Source organism: Rhinopithecus roxellana, chromosome 10 (genome assembly GCF_007565055.1).
Source record: "Rhinopithecus roxellana isolate Shanxi Qingling chromosome 10, ASM756505v1, whole genome shotgun sequence".
NCBI lineage: Eukaryota > Metazoa > Chordata > Mammalia > Primates > Cercopithecidae > Rhinopithecus > Rhinopithecus roxellana.
In genome coordinates, this window is record NC_044558.1 from 119,719,940 (window position 1) to 119,741,553 (window position 21,614).

At 41.5% G+C, this 21,614-nt stretch overlaps 1 protein-coding gene across 11 annotated transcripts in view; it reads left to right on the forward strand.

Moving 5' to 3' along the window:
- The window catches only part of CRADD (CASP2 and RIPK1 domain containing adaptor with death domain), a 251,333-nt gene that overhangs the window by 141,289 nt on the left and 88,430 nt on the right, over positions 1-21,614 (forward strand). Inside the window, exons 4-5 of one of the 11 annotated variants that reach the window (XM_030939090.1) lie at positions 1,055-1,132; positions 1,515-1,559. The exons of the other annotated variants lie outside the window; for them this stretch is intronic. Coding sequence (XP_030794950.1) covers positions 1,055-1,132; positions 1,515-1,544 — 108 coding nt within the window. The 3' untranslated portion in view covers positions 1,545-1,559. Of the gene's footprint in view, positions 1-1,054; positions 1,133-1,514; positions 1,560-21,614 lie in introns of those variants that run through there. 11 annotated transcript variants of the gene reach the window in all.

Sequence of the window (21,614 nt, forward strand, 5' to 3'; positions counted from 1 at the left end):
GGGAGCCAGCTTCACTCTCTGTTCATGCGAGTTTTGAATGAAAAGAGTAAAGTTCATGTTCCCCCCAGAGTATACAAGGTTCAAGTGGGATTACCCAGTGGGAATCCAGCCCAATTGTAATTTAACTTGTTCGAGGGATCTAAATATTTAATCTGCCTCCATCACGAATCCTAGAATCCTATGTAAGCAGCAAAGGCCGAGGCTCTGAGAGTAAACACTGTAGTCAGAGTCAGAAGTGTTGCAACTGGCACAACTGCTGCCGTGACGTCCTCCAAACTTTGGAGAGTGCCAGAGGAAGCAAGCCTGAGAGCACGGAACTGGCAGTCATGAAGCCTGTGTTCTCCAGCTTCGCCTGCCACCAACTCTCTGAGCCTCCAGGCCTCCTTTGTTAAGTAAGGACACAAGCAAAGCATCTCAGAAGACAAGTCATTTTCATAACTGGAAATGTAACAGAGCCAACAGGGATGTGTGAAACCAGCCACATAAATTGTGAAACCTACGTGATCATGTGTATGTACAATGTTTTCTTAAAAAAAAATTACCGTTCCTAGATCTAATATCTGTGCCCCACATTTTGCTCAAATTATGCAAGTGTTTGAAAGAGAGTCTCTACAGAGGTTGGAATCACCCCCTCGGGTGCTGGTAGCAATCTGTGAGGGTAGCTCTTTAGATGTCACAATGATTGGGGGTGGGGTGCTGGTGACATTTGATGGGCGGGCGCAGAACTGCTAAACAATGCTCTGGGCAATCCCACAAAGCAAGCACCTGGCCATATCCGGCCTGACTTTCATGTTCCGCCAGACATTCAAGGAATCCAACTATGTTTTCTATATAAACATATAGTATTTTTCACGTCTGAAAATATGCATTGAATTTTCCAGGAGTGTGTATAAGTAGAGGTAAGATTGCACTTTATTTTGCTCAGAACTTTACCAAGAGTTATTAATAATCTCCAGAAAATCAAATTATAGCAAACACTAATGATGTTTGAGTCACTAAGCAACACACCTATATCTGTCTGCATTGTGATATCACATTCGTGGTTATTCTACAGGTCCAAGAATCTGAGCCTCCCTTGTTCTTTAGAGTAATCAAGCAGAGTATCCACATACTGAAATACACAACATTTTATGTAAGCTATTTTCATTTCTTCTTTGTATTACAGTTTTCACGTTATATTAATTTTAAAACATGGGCAGATTATATGATCTATGGATTTTATACCGAATTAGTAGTGAGTACTATAAAATGTTTGTTATAAAAAGTGTGTTTTATCTGATTGGGTTGAAAACCATGGGGCCAGGTAATCCTAAAGTCTCTTAGCTTTTAAATTTTGTGAGCCTGTGAGATTATTTAGCCAAATGTCTTCATTTTTACTGTTGAGTAAACTGAAGCCTGTTAAATCTTTCATGCATTGTATTACATTCAGAGGTTGCTGTGATCATTGGGAGGGGGGAATGAAACCACCCACCAAAAGAATATGATTTTAGTTTATTCTCTCCTTTCTTTTCCAGGGTTACAAAGGACCAGGAATAGCTAGTTAGCTTGCCCTGGTGTCACTGCTCACTCCTGTGAAGAGTAAGGATAAACCATGAGGACAATAGGGGTAATGGTGAAACAGAAAGAACACAGAAAGCTGATTCTACAGTAGGGCTGTCTAATAGAAATATCATACAAGCCACAAGTTGGAGCCACATATGTGTTTTACATTTGGAAGTAGCTACATTTTAAAAAGTAAAAAGAATATGTAACATTAATTTGAATGATATATTTTATTTAACCCAGTATATTCAAAGTATTATTATTTCAACATGAAAGGAATAGATTATTATTTTTTAAAGGCTTGAATTTTATTTATTTATTTACTTATTTACTATTTTTTGAGATGGAGTCTTGCTCTGTCACCCAGGCTGGAGTGCAGTGGTGTGATCTCAGCTCACTGCAACCTGTGCCTCCTGGGTTCAAGGGATTCTCCTGCCTCAGCCTCCCAAGTAGCTGGGATTACAGGTGTGTGCTCTAATGCCTGGCTAATTTTTTTTTTTTTGTGTGTGTGTGTTTTTGGCAGAGACAGGGTTTCACCATGTTGGTCAAGCTGGTCTCGAACTCCTGACCTCAAGTGATCTGCCTGCCTCAGCCTCCCAAAGTGCTAGGATTACAAGCATGAGCCACCATACCCTGCCAGAAAACAATTAATGAGATTATTTTATGCTTCTTTTGTACTAAGTCTTCAAAATCTGGTGAGCACTTCACATTTAGAGCACACTTCAATTAGGACACAGGCCATTTCAAGTGCTCAGTAGCCACACATGTCTAGTGGCTGCCATATTGGGTAGTGTGGCTCTAGTGCGATGGCTTTCAGCAGTTCCTCTGCTTCTACCCAGTTCACCTGTCTAGGTAGGAGACTTACCATCCCTGTAGAATGACAATGGATGGGGAATGGGGGTGTAGCAGGTGGAGTTTACCATCACCTACTCCCTGCCCTGATCTGTGCACTAGAGTCAGAGGCTTTAAACAAGACGGTTTCTGCTAAGACTTACTTGCAAGGCTTTGTGACGTAGCAGGGTTCAAACCTTGGCAGAGAGGACTAGTGATTTGAAATGAGAGGTCTGGATTTGGAGAAGTGGTTGCTTGCTAGGAATTAGAGGGCTTAGTCCTATAGAACTTTACTGAATAATAATAATAATAATAATATATAATAAATATAATAATAATAGTATAATAACAATATACTATTTTTAAAGTAATTCATTTTTTTCTCATTGTATCTTAATCTCATTTGGCTCATTCATGGTACACAAATATAAAAAGTATTAGACCAGGTGATTGTTCAAGTCTCTCTTTGTCGCTGTCACTGTCTCCTAATTTGGAAGGAGGTCCATCAGAGACTCAGATCTGGTCCTTCAAGAGACTGTGACTTCTGGCCAGGTCTCTCCCCAGGTGGCTCTGAGGTATTTGAAATGTGTTTTCAATGGCCAAGAGCTGTCTATGTTCAGCTGTGTGAGTGCTTGTTGTTGCAGAGTCAGGGTCGGGACAGGGAATGTGGAGCTTAGCCAGGCAAAGCGCTTTACATCTGTGACCCTGTTGAATCAGTGGAACAACCATTTGAGGTCGATGCTGTCATTGTCCTCATTTTCCACAAAAGGAAACAGAGGCAGCAGAGGTTTAAGCAACTCCTCCAAGGTGGCAGCGGCTGTCGCCATTTCATTCTTTATGGTTGACGGGCTGAATTTTCTTTGTTGATGGAAACCTGCCTGCCCCTTCTTAGTCATCCTTCTTTTCCTCTTTTTCATAACATCTTTTCCCTTTTCTTCCTCTACTCCTCGACCACAAACATGCATCAGATGAGGAGCACCTCATCATAAAGCAGGTTGGGGGCTTCAGATCCACTCTCGGTAGCCCTTAGATTTCTCAATTGGTTTTCCATTTGATGGCTGACATTCCTTCTTCAGGAAGCTCGGGCTGGGAGTGCATGACTCTCCTCTCACTCGGTCATTCTACAACCAGTCAGGGGTCCGGTTGGCCTGCCTTCTCTTGGGGACCCAGAATATGGGAGCTGTTGCTACTACTGTTGCAACCTTAACCTGTCATAGGAAGAAAAGCTGCTTTCCAAGACCAGAGGAAGGCTGCTGGCCATGCCGCAGTGCCTTGTGGATGGGCAGGGCCCCACCAGGGTCCCCATCTCCGGGTCTGGTCTTCAGCTTCGCAAACGAAGGGATTCCCGGACCCAGAGCAGATCAGGCTCAGAAAAGAGATGGGAGAAACAGATTCGTGAACTGGTGTATAAATCAGAACACCTGTTTATTAGTGGGTTAAGAGAAAAATTCCTCCTATAAGGACACGAACATGCACGCTTGCAGGTCAGCGTATTTTTCTCTCTATAGAAAATCTTGTGTGAAGAGCCAGACTATTACCTGTAGGTTATTTAATGCACTTGGAAACAGAGCTGGGAGAGTTAGATTATTGCTGAAAATCTAAGTATTTATATTTGAAGAAGATGTGATACAAAAAGGTACCTAGTGAAAAGGCGGCCGCTCCTTCACACCTCCCCACTCCCAAGCCCCTTCCCAGGGGCATCCCTTAGGACCGGTGTCTTCGGTAAGTTCAGTTGCCTGAGGCCTCCATTTCCTGGGCAGGGATGGAGCTGCTGTGCAGGCCAGGTGACCTGTGTCTTCTGGGCTCCCTTCCTCGACAGGTTTTGTCTTGAGATATTAGCGGGTGGGAGGTGGGGAGGAACGTAAGCCATGGGAGTGATAGAGGCCAGTTGGCAGAGGAGGCATGCAGGGGTTTATGAGTTAGAAATATCTGCAGAGGGGGCATGGGGCGGGGCGAGGAGTGACCCAGTGGCAGCCAAAAGGAGTGTCCCCAAACCCCTGGCAGGGAGCAGACAGCGGCTGTTCTCTGACACTTCTCAGCCCCTAAGGAACAGGACAGGAAGGAAAACCACAGGGTGAGAGAACTGGGGAGACTCTGTCCCTGAAAAATCCTCCCAAAGAGACAGAGCATGATCCAAAACCTGGTGAGAGGCGGCCTGGCCCCACAGCAGCCGTGCCATAACATAGGTCAGTCCTGTCATAGAGTGCAACCAGGTAAGGTGCCTTCCAGCTTCAATGCCGTGATCTAGAGACCGTGCTGGCGAAGATCTCGGCAAGAAGGAACAATTAGCCAATTCATTATGTTGACATTTCTAGCTACAAGTGCAGTATTTTACAAAATAAGACCTTTTCCCTTAATTAAGGTTGTGACAGATAAAAGTATATTCCCAGCTGACTCATGTCACCCATGTGGGCAGGCCTATTATCCCTACTTGGCCTGCCCTGTCCGCCTATGAGGGCTTGCTCTGTGTGCGTACTCTTGGCAGCTTTTTAAAGGATTCAGAAGGAATAAACACAGGACCTGGTTCCTGCCCTTCATCCAGAAGAGAAGACTCATTCATACGCATGGTCCAAGCCAGCAAACTTTAGTTGCTCAAGAGCAAGAAAATAAGGCTAATGAAAGAGCGGAACATCTAGAAACCAGCTCAAGCGAGGAGCAGGGGTATTTAATGTGGAAGGGTGAGAACTAAAAGTAGCCTTGAATATCATTTCTGACATTTGAAGAGGCAGCAAAGCTTAATGTGTGGTGGTTAAAGGCATGACTCAGGAGCCAGATTACTTGGTTCAAATTCTGATTAAACATCTCTGGCCTGTTCACACTGGGCAAGTTACTTCATCTCTCTGTGCATCAGTTTCCTCATTTAGGAAAGTGAAGATAAAGAAAATTTAAAAAAAAAAGAAAATAAAGATAATATGATAGCTATCCCTCAGGGCAGTTGTGAGAGGTAAGCAGGCTAACACATGGTCAATACTCAGAACAATGCCTGGTAGGGCAAACACTATAGAAGTACTTGTTACTTGGTGTGCGTAAGAGGGCAGGGAGCTGACTAAGGGTTGCACCATGTAATCAAAGGAGAATCAGTGAAAAATCTTCTTCGGTATATGGATTAACTGTTTCTTTTCGTATTAGAATTAGCCAACAGAGGACTTCAAAAATAATAAGCAAAGAAAACTCCAGAGTTCAAAGGGATTGATTCTGTAACTCAGACCCATGTGGGTTCTGCAAATCTGGTCATTGACTTGACGTTTTTGACTCTGATACCACCCAGGCATCTCACGCTTCACATGTTCAAAAGCCATCTCTGGTTCTCATGTCTACCTGCTCCTCCTTCAGTCTTTTCCTTACCAGCCACCCAGTCATTCAAGGTAGAAACTGGACCGTCAGCCCCCTTTGATGCTTCCCTCTGTCTTGCCCCTATATTTAATCACTTACAAACAGATGTCCATTCTACCTCCTCAATATCTTTGGAGACTGTGGTTTTTTTTTTTCCTCCACAGCCACTGCCTCCATCTGAGTTCAAGAATCATCATCCCTCCCCTGTAGGAACTTTCTAGCTTGCCATCTTGTTTTATCCCGGCCCTGTGGCTAGAAAACCTACAGGTCACCTTGATATAGAAAAAGTGTGCTCCACAAGGTCAGGAGATAGAGACCAACCTGGTTAACACGGTGAAACCCCATCTCTACTAAAAAAGAAAAAATACGAAACATTAGCTGGGCATGGTGGTGGGTACCTGTAGTCCCAGCTACTTGGGGGGCTGAGGCAGGAGAATGGCGTGAACCCAGAAGGCAGAGCTTGCAGTGAGCCGAGATCATGCCACTGCACTCCAGCCTGGGTGACAGAGCAAGACTCTGTCTCAAAAAAAAAAAAAAAAAAAAAAAAAAGCGTGCTCCCCTCTGAGAAGACACATCACTGGGCCAGGCCTTTATGCAGCCCAGAGGCCAGATATCCCCATCGCTTGCCACTCAGCTGGCACTCATATGTTTGCCACACTGGCTTGACCAAGTACAGTGATTCTTCTTTTCAGTTCATTCTTCCCACATCAATCAGGATGAATTTGTGAAAATGTACATTGGATCATGCCCCATTTCTCTCCGGTATCACCCCCATGCCCAGTCCCTCTTGGTTTCCTATTGCCCTTTAGCTCCAGATCAAATCCCAGCTCTGTCCTGTCACCTGCGGTCCCGTGCTGTGCCATTTCTGGCTGCATTATCAAATGGCCATTCATCAGGAAGGAGATTCTGCTGTAAAAACATGCTCTAGAGTAGATCATAGGATGTTACCTCTCAAAGAGAGCTTAGAGACACTGCCTAATGCAGAGGCAAAAGACTGTGCTCCTGAGGGCTGTAGCCAGCCTGCAGACATATTTTGCCTGGCTCACAGCATTTAAAAATCTTTTTAACTAGTTGACACTATTTAAAATAGAGATTTTACCTAAAATATAGACTCATGGCTTCTCCTTAAAGATTAGCAATTGTGGAGACATTGGACCCTTCTTTCAGGGCGACAGTTGACCACTTCTGAGCTGCCACTGTCCCCTGAGATGGGGCATGCCTGCCCCAGTTCTCCCCAGCCCGCATAGCTCTGTGTTCTATGCTCATTTATATTCCCTAACAGGCCCCTGTAGACATTGACGTTTGCAACTCCTAAGCTAATTGAACCTCTTCATTTTATAGGTTTGGCAGGTGAGACCAGAGAGCTGGCACATCGGTCTCTAGGTCATGTACTGGATCATGAAGCATCTAATGGCTTCTAACTCCCGGTCCCCTATTCCCTCTGTTGAACCATAGCTACCTCTCAGTGGAAAACAAAAAAGAAACTCACTGTGTAACTTGATTAATTATCCTTCCTGCTGTGACTGCTAGCCAACGTGCCTTTTAGTTGTTTTGCTTATATCTGTTGCCACATGAAAATGGGAACATATGGTCTGGAAGGTCAAGATGGTATTCTAAGAATATCTCACACCCTGCGTGAAACTAGACCAAAGAAGAAAGGTAGAGAAATAGAGAGGATTGAAAATGACAGAGAAAATGAAATCTGAACAGCTTTTGAGAGGGGCACAGCCTCTTCCTTGTGGTGTTGCAGGATGGTGGGGAGTCAGTTGGGTTGCCACTCTTTAAGGGATGTGAACATCAAGATGTAGACAGCAGGCTGGGCATGGTGGCTCATGCCTGTAATCCCAGCACTTGGGGAGGCTGAGGCGGGTGGATCACTTGAGGCCAGGAGTTCGAGACCAGCCTTGCCAACATGGTGAAACCCCATCTCTACTAAAAATATAAAAATTAGCCAGGCCTGGTGGTGGGCGCCTGCAATCCCAGCTACTTGGGAGGCTGAAGCACGAGAATTGCTTGAGCCTGGGAGGCAGAGGCTGCAGTGAGCTGAGATTGCACTACCGTACTCCAGCCTGGGCAACAGAGGAAGACTCAGTCTCAAAAAAAAGATGTAGACAGCAATGAGTCAGTGGCACGAAAAGAATTGAAAGGCCTTTTCTTCTTTAGGCTTGATTCCCCATCCTACCCTGCCACTCCCTTAGAATTAGTGTGGACAGGCAGAGCACTGCAAAAAAGGGAAATTTGTCATTTGCCTTGGGGAACAATGGCTTTCACCAATCAAGAGGCACAATCAACCACAGTCTCAGAGCCTGGAGTAAGATGGAAAAATCTTCCTGTTGTCTTTAGAGGAGGAGGTTACATCATTTCATAGGGAAATGAGCCTTGACAACCCCCACATCCCCCGATACTGCATCCTCTTTGTACCACTGTGAATCGTTGTCATGAAGCTGAGACAAGGCTTGGCATGGGCAACTCCAGACCTCATCCTTGTGGTGACCCTGGGCTCCTTCTTCATAAGCAATAGAGAAGCAGACTGTTTGGGAGAAGGAAAAAGTTCTCCCAAGATGGGACAAGTTCCCAAAAAGAAGCCGTGGCAGGAAGTTCAGTGTTACATGCAGTCACCTTTTGGGTTTTGTCTCTGTTGGATTATTCTGTTTTTTGTTTCTCATTGGAGTCTAAAAAATGTTTAATGATACTTAATGGTGCTTTCTTTATCCATGTAAAAGTATATCTAAGAACTTCTGCATATATTAACACTGTAATGATTAAGCCAATGTAATTAGAATATTGTGTCAGCAAGAGAAATATTTTTCTCTAGACATACATATATAAGTCAAATTTTTTCTTTCAAATCTCTGTGCAATTGCTCAAAAATGGAAATCAGTTTTATGATTTCATGGATTGTCATCTTCTTACGACAGCAGACTAATGAACATGATGATTTATGCAAACAAAATGTATTCCTTTAAGAATATGCTCGCATTGGCTGGGCACCATGGCTCACACCTGTAATCCCAGCACTTTGGGAGACCAAGGCAGGAGGATCACCAGGTCAGGAGTTTGAGACTAGCCTGGTCAACATGGTGAAACCATGTCTCTACTGAAAATACAAAAATTAGCCTGGCGTGGTGGCAGGTGCCTGTAATCCTAGCTACTCAGGAGGCTGAGACAGGAGAATCGCTTGAACCCAGGAGGTGGAAGTTGCAGTGAGCAGAAATTGTGCTCACAACAGCAACAACAACAACAAAAACAGAATATGCTAGCATTGTTGATTTGATTTCTAGAATCCCAAGGGCCTGTTCCTCTGACCCTCTTAAAGAATACATCAAAAGAGTGATTAATGGATTAATAACTTAGCACTGTCCCTTTTCACTTCCTACTCTTCGACTAAAACAATTTTTTCAAATTACTTCTACAAATGTTGTACTTTCATTAATTGGTTGGATCAACAGGGTAGAAAGCTGTTTTCTTTTAAGAATTTTCTACCACTAAGTTCTTCCAGCCAAAGAATGTTCATTCATTATAATACCTCTTCAGTTCAGGCATTTACTTACTTGAAGTGTGAATCCATTGCTATTCTCATCGTGTCTAACTTTGTCTTTTTAGAAGTAAGGTATTTTTCCTTGCCTGTGGTTCATGCAGAAGTGGAGATAATGATTGTGTTGAGAATTCAGGGAGAGCCTACAAGTAGGTAACAGAAGTGGGACGTGGAGTGAGGAATAGTCAGAAGAGAAAGAAGCAAGGCTGTTGGAATGGAGAGGTCTAAAGAGACTGTACTAGAAGGAGCTCACATCATTAAAACCCAGCTGCACAGTTCTGGGAAACTGTCAAATATCAGAGAGTCTACAGTTGAAGCAGCTTGGGAACAACTTCTCTCTGCAGTAAAAATGCCGAGTTGTGGAGAACACAGTGACCCAAACTGACAAAATAATGAAATACATGGCGTTTCCCCAGTGAATGGAAAGTTGCTTTTTACCATGTTCCAAAACACTGGCTCCGTTTGGTGTGTGTTTTGTTTTTATTTGTAATACCCTACTTTGATGTTTCCTGGAAACTGTCCCTTGAGTCTGTGAGTTTTGGTGCAAGCTCAGTGGCAATGTTACCCTCACCTCTAGGCTGCTCTAGGACACACCCTGGTCTCATTTTCAGTGTCTCAGCATACTTTCCAATGCTTCCAGTAATGGATTGTGCAAAACACAAAACCAAAAGCAGATGGGACGTACGTAGATAAGCTGTTTCATTTTTCATCCCTGTAATTTCCTAGACTTGATAGCACTTCAATTTTCTAACCATAAAAGCTGCTTCTGTGCTTTTTGGAAAACACACACACACACACACTCACACACACAACCAGGAAGTAGGTTGAAAGAATATTACATGGGGTTTTGTGTTGTTTTGCTTATTTCTCTCTTTTTAAAAGAAGTACCTTGCTGCTGGAAAAGAAGTCAAAAAATTGCTTTAAAGAGTATATTTGCCCAAGTGCAGTTTACTTAGGAAACTGTCGTGTTAACACCAAAGAATACATTAGAGCGCATCATTCTATGACACATTATCATAGCTGAAGCTGAAACCTAGCCTTCTACTGAGTGGTATTCCTGAAGCCAGTCACTCTTAGAAGTGATAATATTTGTTTACCAGAACTTTAAATGCCGATCGTGGTGTCTGCATCTCCTGCCCAGGGGAAATGGCTCTTCTGTCCATGGAATGTGATAACCCAGCAGGAGGTAAAAGCTGCCCCTGGACAGAGTGAAGCATGTAGAGGGAGGTGGAGTGAATTACAGCTGTCTCTTTGGACCACCCATCTTTTAGCCAATTAAATGTTTACATTATCTTTTTGCTCAGATAGATGTCACAAGTATGTATTTATTAATACAAGGGGCTTGTTCCAAATCAATCATGAAAATAAGTTTTTGCTGTTGGTCTTTTTTGTTAAAGAACATCTAACCCCATAACTGTTTGATGAGGGCAGTTTCCCTCAGGCTGTAAAATGAATTAAGGGAGCACTCTTCTCTGCAGTCATTTTCTTCCCGCATTGGTTCTAGGCTCAACCATTTAGGTGTCTCTGGTATCTGCATAGTTTGGGAATTACACTTGAACTAGCCCCAAATTACTGCCCAGTAATCCTCTTTCTCGCTCAAGAGATTTATCAACATTCATCTAACCAGAGACTTAGCAGGACCTAGAGAATCATCTAGAAGAGCACTGACTCTGGAGCCAGACAGACCTGGAGCCAGATGGGCTCTCTGTCACTTACTAGTCTGAGTGATTTGGGGCAAGTTATTCAGCTTCTCCAAATATTAGTGACCCGTTGGGAGAAGATGATGGTGATACCTATCTTGTGGCGATGGCTTTAGGAGTAAAAGTGTTTCCTTTGTTTTCCCTTCTCCTTGTTTTAAAATGATAGGAGGAGGGAGCACACTTATCTCAAAACTCTCTGAACCGGAAGGGGCTGTGTTAGAAACTGTTTCTAAGCTTGGAATGGAGCATGTGTCATATTTGTCATATGGTGGAGAGGGAAATGACTTCTCTTATTTCTCTTCTCTGTTATCCACCCAAAATCTAGGAGATAAAGCATAGGGCTGGTTAAGCCTAGGAGAAGCACAGCAGTATTAGGCTGTGAGAATCTGTTTTGCTTAACCACTTTCTGGTAAAAGGAGGAGCTACCGACACCAAAAAAGGGCAAGCAGGATGTCCAGTACCTCTCTCCCTAACTTTGCAGACCCGTTGGTGCTACAGAGGAAGATAGGCATATTGGCAACATGACCCCTCTGCCTCCTCCTTTCATCTCCCTGATGTTTTGTCTTCCCTATTAATACAAACACAGTTCCTTTTAAATGAACAAAAAGTGAGACAAATACGTCCCTAGAATCTGACAAGTATTTATGGAATTCTGTACTTTTATTTTCTCTTCTACCTATAAAGTACATGAATGGCAGGGCTGAACTGTCTTCAGGAAAATCTGAAAGCCCGGAACTTATTAACATGCTTGACACCTGCCTCTATGAGGGACTTCTGAAGCCAGAGATATTCTTTGTAACTGAGGTCCATCTGTTGCACAGATTTTTAATTCAGATATTCTTCCTTCTCAAGCCAAGGCTGAGAGAGCAGCCAATTTTGTGGAAAGATTTCTTTAATAAGAAATGAATAAAACTATCAATGCTAAATAAAATAGACCGCTGTGAAACTTGGGTTAAATCCCACAGGGAAGAGTATGTGAGATTAACTGCATTATATAACAAGACCGCCTTTAATAGCTGGCACGATTCTTTTTGTTGTTCCAAGGGAGAAGCAGCCAAGACTAGAACCAAAGCACATGATATTATTTTAAAGTGCTACAGCCTCTGGAATTTTTCCTCGGAGAGATGTCAGGATCCTGAGTCTTCCTGTGATTTATAGTTGTTTTAAATGTTTAATACTTTTTACATTTTCAAAGCTATATCCTCTGCTTCCAGCAGCCTAGGGATGTGTTTCTGTTGCTTTGAAAGCTGATTTCCAAATGGGAAGTTTTAAAACTGTGCAAAAAGGAGGTCTTACAGTACTGGGTGTTTGAATGATTTTTAAATGGATGAAAGGGAGAAGGCTGTAAAGGCAGGGCCCACGGGAGTCTTTTTCTCAGCTCCTTGTGAGGACCCAACAGAGGAGTGGCTGGAGAGAACTTTCAGAGTATCAGCACCTTCACGCAGCAAACATTGCTGAGCCAGATACTCCCAGACCTCAGCGAGCTCACTGTCAAGTATGGCTGGCAAGCAAGTGTTAGGTTGAGCCACGTGAAACTACAGTTGTTGTAGATCAGAAATGGTAGAATATTGGCAATTTCAAATGACTCAACCTAATAATTAGATGAAAACTATACACAGTGATAAAGACTGTGATGGCCAGCCTGCAGTATTCTGGGAGAGTCTAGGGAACAGGACCTAACCCAGTGAAGTGGGTCCAGGGACAAGAAGGGGACAAAACAAACCCAAAAAACCCAAACTTTATTGAGGTATAGTTGACATATAGTAAACTGCACAAGTTCTTAGTATGTAATTTGATGTTTCCACACACTTATACACCCATGAAACCATTGCCATAATCAGAATGATGAACCTATCTGTGACCCTTAAACATTTTCTCCTGCCCCTCTGTAATTCCTTCTTCCCATCACCCCCATCTCCAGGCAAACACGGATCTGCTTTCTGTCAATTGTGTGTTGGTTTCATTTCCTAGAATTTCACGTAAATGGAGTTCTACAGCATTCTCTTTTGTCTGGCTACTTGCACTCCACTTAATTATTTTTAGATTCATCCATGTTGAAGTGTGTATTCATACTTTGTTCCTTATACTGTAGAACAGTGTTTCATTTTGCAGATGTGCCATAGTTTGTTTATCCATTTACCTGTTGACACATTTGTGTTGTTGGCTATTACAAATAAAGCTGCTGGGAACATTCATTTACAAGTCTTTGCATGGACATGGGCTTTCTTTTCTCTTTGTTAAACACCTAGAAGTGAAATGGCTAGACTGTATGGTAGATGTATAATGTGTTAAGTGACTACCAAACCGTTTTCCAAAGTGTTTGTCCCATTTTATGATTCTATCAGCAATGTATGAGAGTTCCATTTCTTCCATATCTGTGCCAACATTGTCTTCAGTCTTCTTAATTTTAACCAAATTTTTTATTGTGTTAAGAACACTTAACATGAGATCTACACGACACGGTATTGTTAACTATAGGTACAATGTTCCAGATCCCTAGAAATTACTATATCTATATATTATATATATATACACACACACACACATACACTGTAGATACAATGTTGCAGATCCCTAGAAATTACTCATCTTGCATAAATGAAAGCATACCTGTTGAACAGCAACTCCTCATTTCCCCCTTCCCCCAGTAGTGGTTCCCCGCTGGCATCCGCTCTTCTCTGTTTGACTATATTAGATACCTCAAATAAGTGGAATCATGTCCTGTTTGTCCTTCTGTGACTGGCAACCATTCTAATTTGAGTAGAGTGGTATCGCATTGTGATTTTAATTTACATTTCTCTAGAGAGTGATATTGAGCATCTTTTTATGTATTTATTTGCCATCCATGTATCTTATTAACTGAAGTGTCTGTCCAAATCTTTGCCCATTTAAAAAACTGGGTTTTTTTTTTTTAAGCTTTGAGAATTATTTGTATGTATTTGTATACAAGTCCTTTACAACATGTGATTTGCAAATATTTTCTTCCTAGTCACTGGTTTGTCTTTTAATTTTCTAAACAGTATCTTTCAAATAGCAGAAGTTTTAAATTTTGATGACATCCAGTTTATCAATTTATTCTTTTATGGATCATGCTTTTAGTATGGTGCCATTTTAAAGAACTCTTTGCCTAAGCTAAGGTTGCAAGTAATTCGTCTGTGTTTTCTTCTGGAAGTTCCATAGTTTTAGGTTTTCCATTTGGGTCTATGATCCATGTTGAGTTACTTTTTGTATATGATATGGTGTATGCCTTAAGTTCTTGTGTATGCCTGCGTGTGTGTGTGCGCGTGTGTGCACGTGCGTATGGAGAGTCAGTTGTTTTAGCATCACTTGTTGAAGAAACTATCCTTTCTCCACTGAACTGCCTTTGCACCTTTGTCAAAAGGTTTCCACATGGGTGTAAATATATTTCTGAACTTTCTCCTGTTTTATTGATCTATTTGTCTACCTTTTCACTAATAACCACTGTCAATTTCTGTAGCTTTAGGATGTCTTAAAATCAGGTAGTATAATTATTCCAGCTTCATTCTTTTTCAAAATTATTTTAGCTTTTCTAAGGTCTTCACATTTCTTTATAAATTTCAGAATCAGCTTGTCAATTTCAATTTTAAAAAATATGTTTGGATTTTGATTGGAAGTCATTTTGATTGGGAGTGATTGGGCTTCCCAGGGAGATGTGTTCATGGGAGGAAACACATTTTTATGTCTGAACAACTGGCATTTTAAGACCCATACAGCATTTAAAAATTTTTCCACAGCCTTGCTCCCAAGTTTATTGAAAACCCATCTGCGAAAAATAGTGTTATTTTATGCCAGAGGATACAAGGAAAAATAAAGTGTTCTAATTCTGGTCCTTATTTCCTGTGATTTCACCCTTTTTTTTTTTTTTTTTTTTTTCATCTCGTCCCAGAGAGAGAAGAGTAAAGACAGTTGTCGCAGGCAGTCTTTTACCCCTGGGAAAAGACCACAGACACATAGGAGGGTTTGTGCTGCCTTGAGTGAAAAGAGTCGGTTTTGTTATGCTCTCCTTCCCCCAGCTGGCTGGAGACTCATCCACCAAGCCTTAAACTATTATGCTGTGCAGGATTTTCTACCATTATCTGGTACAGGAGGCGGAAATCAAACCCTAATAAGGCTTGTGAGTTCCTGGCTGGACCTGGGAGATCAGCTCAGCGACTGGGCTTTCTCATGTGTGCTAAGAGAGTGGATGCTGGGGGTAACCAGCATGAGGATGACTCTGGTAAGCTGACAAGCAAAGCTACAAATCTGGAATTTTGTGAAACCTCTCAATTTTTAAATGCTCTTTCTGTAGTTTTTTGAACTGGAGAGGACAAATGAAACACATCTGCAGGCCAAATTCAGTCCATCGCTACCACTGTGCAGACTCTGATGGATGGGTGCTTTCATTGGCTTTTAGGGTCAGCTCTGTCATCAGCTCCCTAAAGTTGTTGTTGGTGTTGTTGTTGTTGTTGTTATTGTTGTTTGAGATGGAGTCACGCTCTGTCATCCAGGCTGGAGTGCAGTGGCATGATCTCGGCTCACTGCAACCTCTGACTCCCGAGTTCAAGCAATTCTCATGCCTCACGCTCCTGAGTAGCTGGGATTACAGGTGCCCGCCACCATGCCTGGCTGATTTTTTGTATTTTAGTAGAGAGCGGTTTTCACCATGTTGGCCAGGGTGGTCTTGAACTCCTGACATCAGGCAATCCACCTGCCTCAGCCTCCCAAAGTACTGGGATTACAGGCATCAGCCACTGTGCCCGGCAGTTATTTCAACAGTTGCTTATGGAGCACTCCTGATGTGCCAGGAAGTGCTGAGTGCACAGGTGCACAGGAAATTGACCAGCGGTGGGGAGAGCCTGCCGCGGGTTTTAGGGGCTCCTGCTTCAATGTGGGGCTCATGCGTGGCAGACAGAGACATCCCAGTGCCACCACCTACTTTCACCTTGAATCTGTCTGTTCCTCGAATCTTCACTGTCACTTATTTCAGGCCCTCCAAGAAGAGCATGGCTGATTTATGCTTGGAAGGCTCCCAGAAGGCTTCTTTGAAGAGATGACACGTGAGCTAATTATTGAATGTAGAGTAAGAATTAGCCAGCCGAATGTGCTCTAGAACAGTGTTGGTCAAATCTTGCTACCTGTTAGCGGAACGTGAAATCAATTTAAAATAAAATAGGATAGAAGGTAGTAAAGGTAAGTATTTTTTGTTTTGTTAAACTCTTTTTTCAGTCTCCCTCTCATACACATGCACCTGCTTCTTTTAAAAGAAACTTTTAAAAGAAAATTTTGGTTAAACATATATAAAAACAGAATCTGGAAAAAAGTTTGATGTTGAGAATGTTAAGAAGATTAAAAGAATATTTATTAAGGATAAGCCTATGCTATTTCTGCAGTCCTTTCATAAATATGCCCCTTCACCTGCTTATTTGCAACACTAAGTAGGTGCTGAATACTTGCTAGGATAAGCATCTGCAAATCACTGTATGACTGACTGAGCTCCACAGTAATCGTGGGACTAAGCAAGTGACTTTAATTCTCTTGACTTTATTTCCTTCATTGATGAAATAAGTGAGTTGGTCTAGAAAAGGTCATGTTCAAGCCTAAGTTTCACAGAGGTGCTTTAGACAATTGCCAAACAATTTACAGAAATAGCTAAATAATAGCTGTATCATTAGCACCTAAAATGTAATTGGCAGTACAGGCCTCAATTAATATTTGCTAAGGCAATATATCTGTCTTCAGGGTGCCATTGTATTTTATGTGAGATTGGGCATATTTGAATTCACTAATAAAATATTTCACTGAATTCTCACTTTAGGCAAAAAATTTGAAACATTGCCAGGCACATTAACCTGTGTCTGGAGTCCCAGCTAATCAGGAGGCTGAGGCAGGAGGGTCACTTGAGTCCACGACTTCTGGGCTGTAGTGCACTATGCAGATGGGTGTCCGCGCTAAGTTCGGCATCAGTATGGTGACCTCCTGGGAGCAGGGTCCACCAGGTTGACTAAGGAGGAGTGGACCACCCCAGGCCAGAAAGGGAGCAGGTCAAAACTCCTGTGCTGATCAGTAGTGGAATTGTACCTGTGAACAGCCACTGCACTCTGGCCTGGGCAACATAGCAAGACCATGTCTCTGAACAACAAAATTTTTTAGTAATTTTTTAAAAAATTGAAATATACAATTTCAAAGCCAAATGGGATTCCCAACTGTGGTTAGCTCTTCTTGCATGGCAGCGCCTCCTGTGCTTCGTCAGGTTAGTTTTGCATTACATGCAGCTGCACAGTGAATGCAGCTGCTACCCAAAATGCAACTACTCCACAAGTGTTTTAAATTACTGTCTTAAAAGATACTTCTTGGGATCTGCTTCCTACCAGACATTGTGCTAGGGGATAGCTGTGAACAAGAAAGACACAGCTCTCATCTTCCTTTAACTCTTAGTTTACCTCGATATATGCCACACGCTTTCTTGCTGAGTTAATACATGCTTGCAGGTTAATGTCTTCGGGCGGACACTGTGTTCAGGCTTTGCCTGCATCTGTCTGTATCATGTGCAGTCAGGTCACTGATTTGGAAGTGGTCTGTTTGATTAGTGTGGATTCTGTGAGACAATCATCTTCCTTGTTCCTGATTCCAAACTTGTGTGTTAATGGAACCAAGTTTGCTGTCAAGTTTTTGGTTGGTTTTGGGTTTCATGCTAGGGTGATAGTGTATTTGCAGTCAGTAAAAACATCTGAACCTTTCCTTCTGAACTGCATTATAGCCAGGTTGAGAACATTCTATGCATTTATGATTGATTTTTTTAAACTTGATGATATCACATTTATCCTATGACAAATTAAATCTTCTTAGGATCATTCCATCAGTCTAATGAAGTTATTTTGATTCTTGATATGTCAATCACCGTATCACTGTCCCTTACAGCTTTGGGCAGGCAGCAGATGTAAAAGCCTTCCTTCTCTCTCTCTTCCTAGGATGCTGATAAGAGAACTGAAAGTTTCATTTATGAGATTATTGTTGTGTCATAGCTTTGAAGGATTTTGCTTGGTAAATTTGCATGACCTCCATATTTTTTTCATTTCTTTGGTCTTACTGCCAAGCCACTCAACACAGCTGAACTCCATCAAAGAAATATGCTTTTGATGCCTGAATTCAGCTGCCTTCTTAGCATTACTGATAATCTTACCCTTCTTCTAGGCAGGTTTGGCATTAATAAGGAAAACATAAGTCCATCAGAGTTGTTATTTTATAGTTTATAATATGCAATTGAAGCTTCTTAATCTTTCTCTATACTTTTTATTACTCAGTAAACGGCAGCAAAGATAATATCAAGGAACCATAGGACATCTTGTTTTCTTCAGTTTTAGTATCTGTTTAAATATTTATATATTTGATATTGAAGATGAAACTAAAGTTATAAGTATTTTTAAACAATTTTGAAAATTTTGGAGAACAATCATCAGTAGGAAATAATTATGCGATTAAGAAGTTCATTTTCCCTATTTAGAAAAGGGGGAAGACTGAAAAATGCAAAATGTTATATTCACATATGTAATTTCCATATAAAAGAATCTTAAATGTCTTCTGCTAATAACCTGTGGAGAAGCAGTGTTGTCATTAATGTTGAACTTACAATCGTTATCTGAGCGTTTTGGTAAACAGACAAGGCAATTCGGAATTTCGTCTCTCAACATCTGTACTCTGCTTTTAACTTCAAAAGGTAGTTTTGAAGTACATGTAATTTTTGCCATCTGCCACTGAATTTGTGATTTAGAAATATTAGAAGCAGGGCCACATTATGACTTTCTTGGGCTGCAGGCCTTTTTGCCTTTGTGGCAAAACTTCTCATGATTTTATTGTGTTACACGAATGATATGTGCTCATTATAAGGAATCCAAGGGATGTAGAAAAGTAAAAAGAAACAAATCATACATTCTGTCATTTAAAAATAAGCCTCATTAACATTAAGGAAACACTGTGTTAGATATCACCCTAAACGTGTTTGCAGATGGGAGAGAGAGATATGCTTTCATAAAAGTGTGACCATATGATACATGATAAGTTTTTATTTAAATTTATTTTTTTGAGATAGGGTCTCCCTGTGTCACTCAGGCTGGAGTACAGTGGCACTATCACAGCCCACTGCAGCCTCCACCTCCCAGGCCCAAGCAATCCTCCCACCCTGGCCTCCCAAGTAGCTGAGACCATGCCTGTGGTTAATGCCCACCAGGCCCAGCTAATTTTTTGTTTTTACTTTTGTACAGATGGGAGTCTCGCCATGTTGCCCAGGTTAGTCTTGAACGCCTGGACTCAAGCGATCCTCCTGCCTCGGCCTTCCAAAATGTTGGGATTATAGGCATGAGCCACTGCCCAGCTATACACGCTAATTTTTAAATGTAAAAATCATTACACTTAATTTTACCTGATTTTAACTGGAGAAAAATAAATGAGAATTAAGGAATTACTGAACTTTGAACAAACATTTTTTTCACAGTAAAAAAATGTTATTTTTTTTTTAAGTAAAGAGATGATAAGAACTTGCTGGTTTTCATTTTGTGTGTGTGTGTGTGTGTTTTCCAGTTATGTTTTTGTGGTAGGCAGTGTTGCTGTTCACCCAGTTTTCTTCCTCTTCTGGGATACAGGAGAATCATATTTCCTCATTCTCTTCAAGGTTACTGTGTGACCTTGTGGCTTGCTTTAGCCACACAACATGCTTTAGCCTCCCAAAGTGCTGGCATTACAGGCGTGAGCCACCATGCCCAGCCTAAAATTAGTTTTATATTTAAATGAATTCAGTGCCCAGTACTAATCTTTTTCCTATGGCTTTCCTGGTACTGATATTGAGGAACAGATCAAGGGGTTTAGTGGAGACTGCCTGGCAGAGGGGAGGAGTATTTTATCATTTGCATTGTTTAGAATTGCTTGCACACGGTGATGTGAAAAACAGAAACGACCATTATGGATGAATGCATTTAATTGCCAGGTCTCCAGTTTCACCCTTTCTTCTACCACCTTGGTGAGCCTGGATGCTCATGTTAACGTGGTGGGGGCATAAGATCAACACAGCACAGAGTGCAGAGCCAGCACGTGAAAGGCACAGCCCTGAGGACCCACATGGGCCTGCAGTGCAGGGAGTATGAGCACGAAATGAACTCTTGATCTGTTAGATAACTGAGACTTGGCTTGTTTTTAACCGTAGATTACTTAGCTTATCCTGATGCTATCATTTTCATACTAGACAGTATGGACGTCCTTCCTGCCATGATAAATAAGGTCATTAAGAACTTTCACTCTTTTTCCTTCCTTCCTTCCCTTTAGATTTCAGTTAGTTACATTGCTGTTTTCACATAGTCAAATAGATAATATTTACATTCTATTCTATAATCTAGCTTTGATTTTGATTAGTTATGTTATTTTCATATAGTTAAGGTATATAATGTTATGTTCAGTTGTTTAAAATTTGTTTGTTTCTTTGTTTGATTGTTTGTTTTGAGACGGAGTTTCGCTTTTGTTGCCCAGGCTGGACTGCAGTGGCACGATCTCAACTCGCCATAACCTCCACCTCCCAGGCTCAAGCAGTTCTCCTGCCTCAGCCTCCCAAGTAGCTGGGACTACAGGCATGTGCCACCACACCCAGCTAATTTTGTATTTTCAGTAGAGACAGGGTTTCTCCATGTTGGTCAGGCTCGTCTCAAACTGCCGACCTCAGGTGATCCGCCTGCCTCGGCCTCCCAAAGTGCTGGCATTACAGGTGTGAGCCACCATGCCCAGCCTAAAATTAGTTTTATATTTAAATGAATTCAGTGCCCAGTACTAATCTTTTTCCTATGGCTTTCCTGGTACTGATATTGAGGAACAGATCAAGGGGTTTAGTGGAGACTGCCTGGCAGAGGGGAGGAGTATTTTATCATTTGCATTGTTTAGAATTGCTTGCACATGGTGATGTGAAAAACAGACTTTTAGTGCTTTTGTTACTTATTTAAATTTCTCTGTAAACACTGCATCCTTTATCGTCTGCATCTGAAGCAAACCATTTTCACTGACTCCCCCATTGGTATGCCACTGCTGATAGCTTTATTTTATTCATTGCACTGACTAGATTGTCAAGACTTCAAGGAGGGCTCATGAATGATGAATTTTTTAGTTTTTTTCATGTTCAAGAATATCTGATGATTATTTTACCTTTATACTTCAATATCATCCCTAGGAGTATAATATTTATGCACTATACTTTATTCCCCTTAGAATTTTGGAGGAATTGTTTATCTTTTACATTTAAAATACTTTTGAAAAAAATGACTGGCTTTCCCCTCATTGTAGGCAACTTGGCTTGTTCTGCTTGAAGAATTGTTTCTCAGAACTGGAAATTCAATTATTTAACCAGGGTACATGTTTCAGTTAATTGTTTCATATTCATTTTTTGTAAAAATAAAGAATGCTCTTTTGACTTAGAGCTCCGTTGCTTGCTCATTTTAGGGATACTTTCTTGTATTGGATCTTTAAATACTTTGGCCTGGGTTCTCTACTTCAGGGATACTCATTAATCTTTCTGATGGATTTTATTTTTTCTCCTCTATGTCTATCATTTTTCTCTTTAAGTTTTGCCTTTTATCTCTGATTACCTCAAGGCTTCCTAGGATATAAATAATTTTGAGTCATCCTTGGTGTTTCTCACTTAT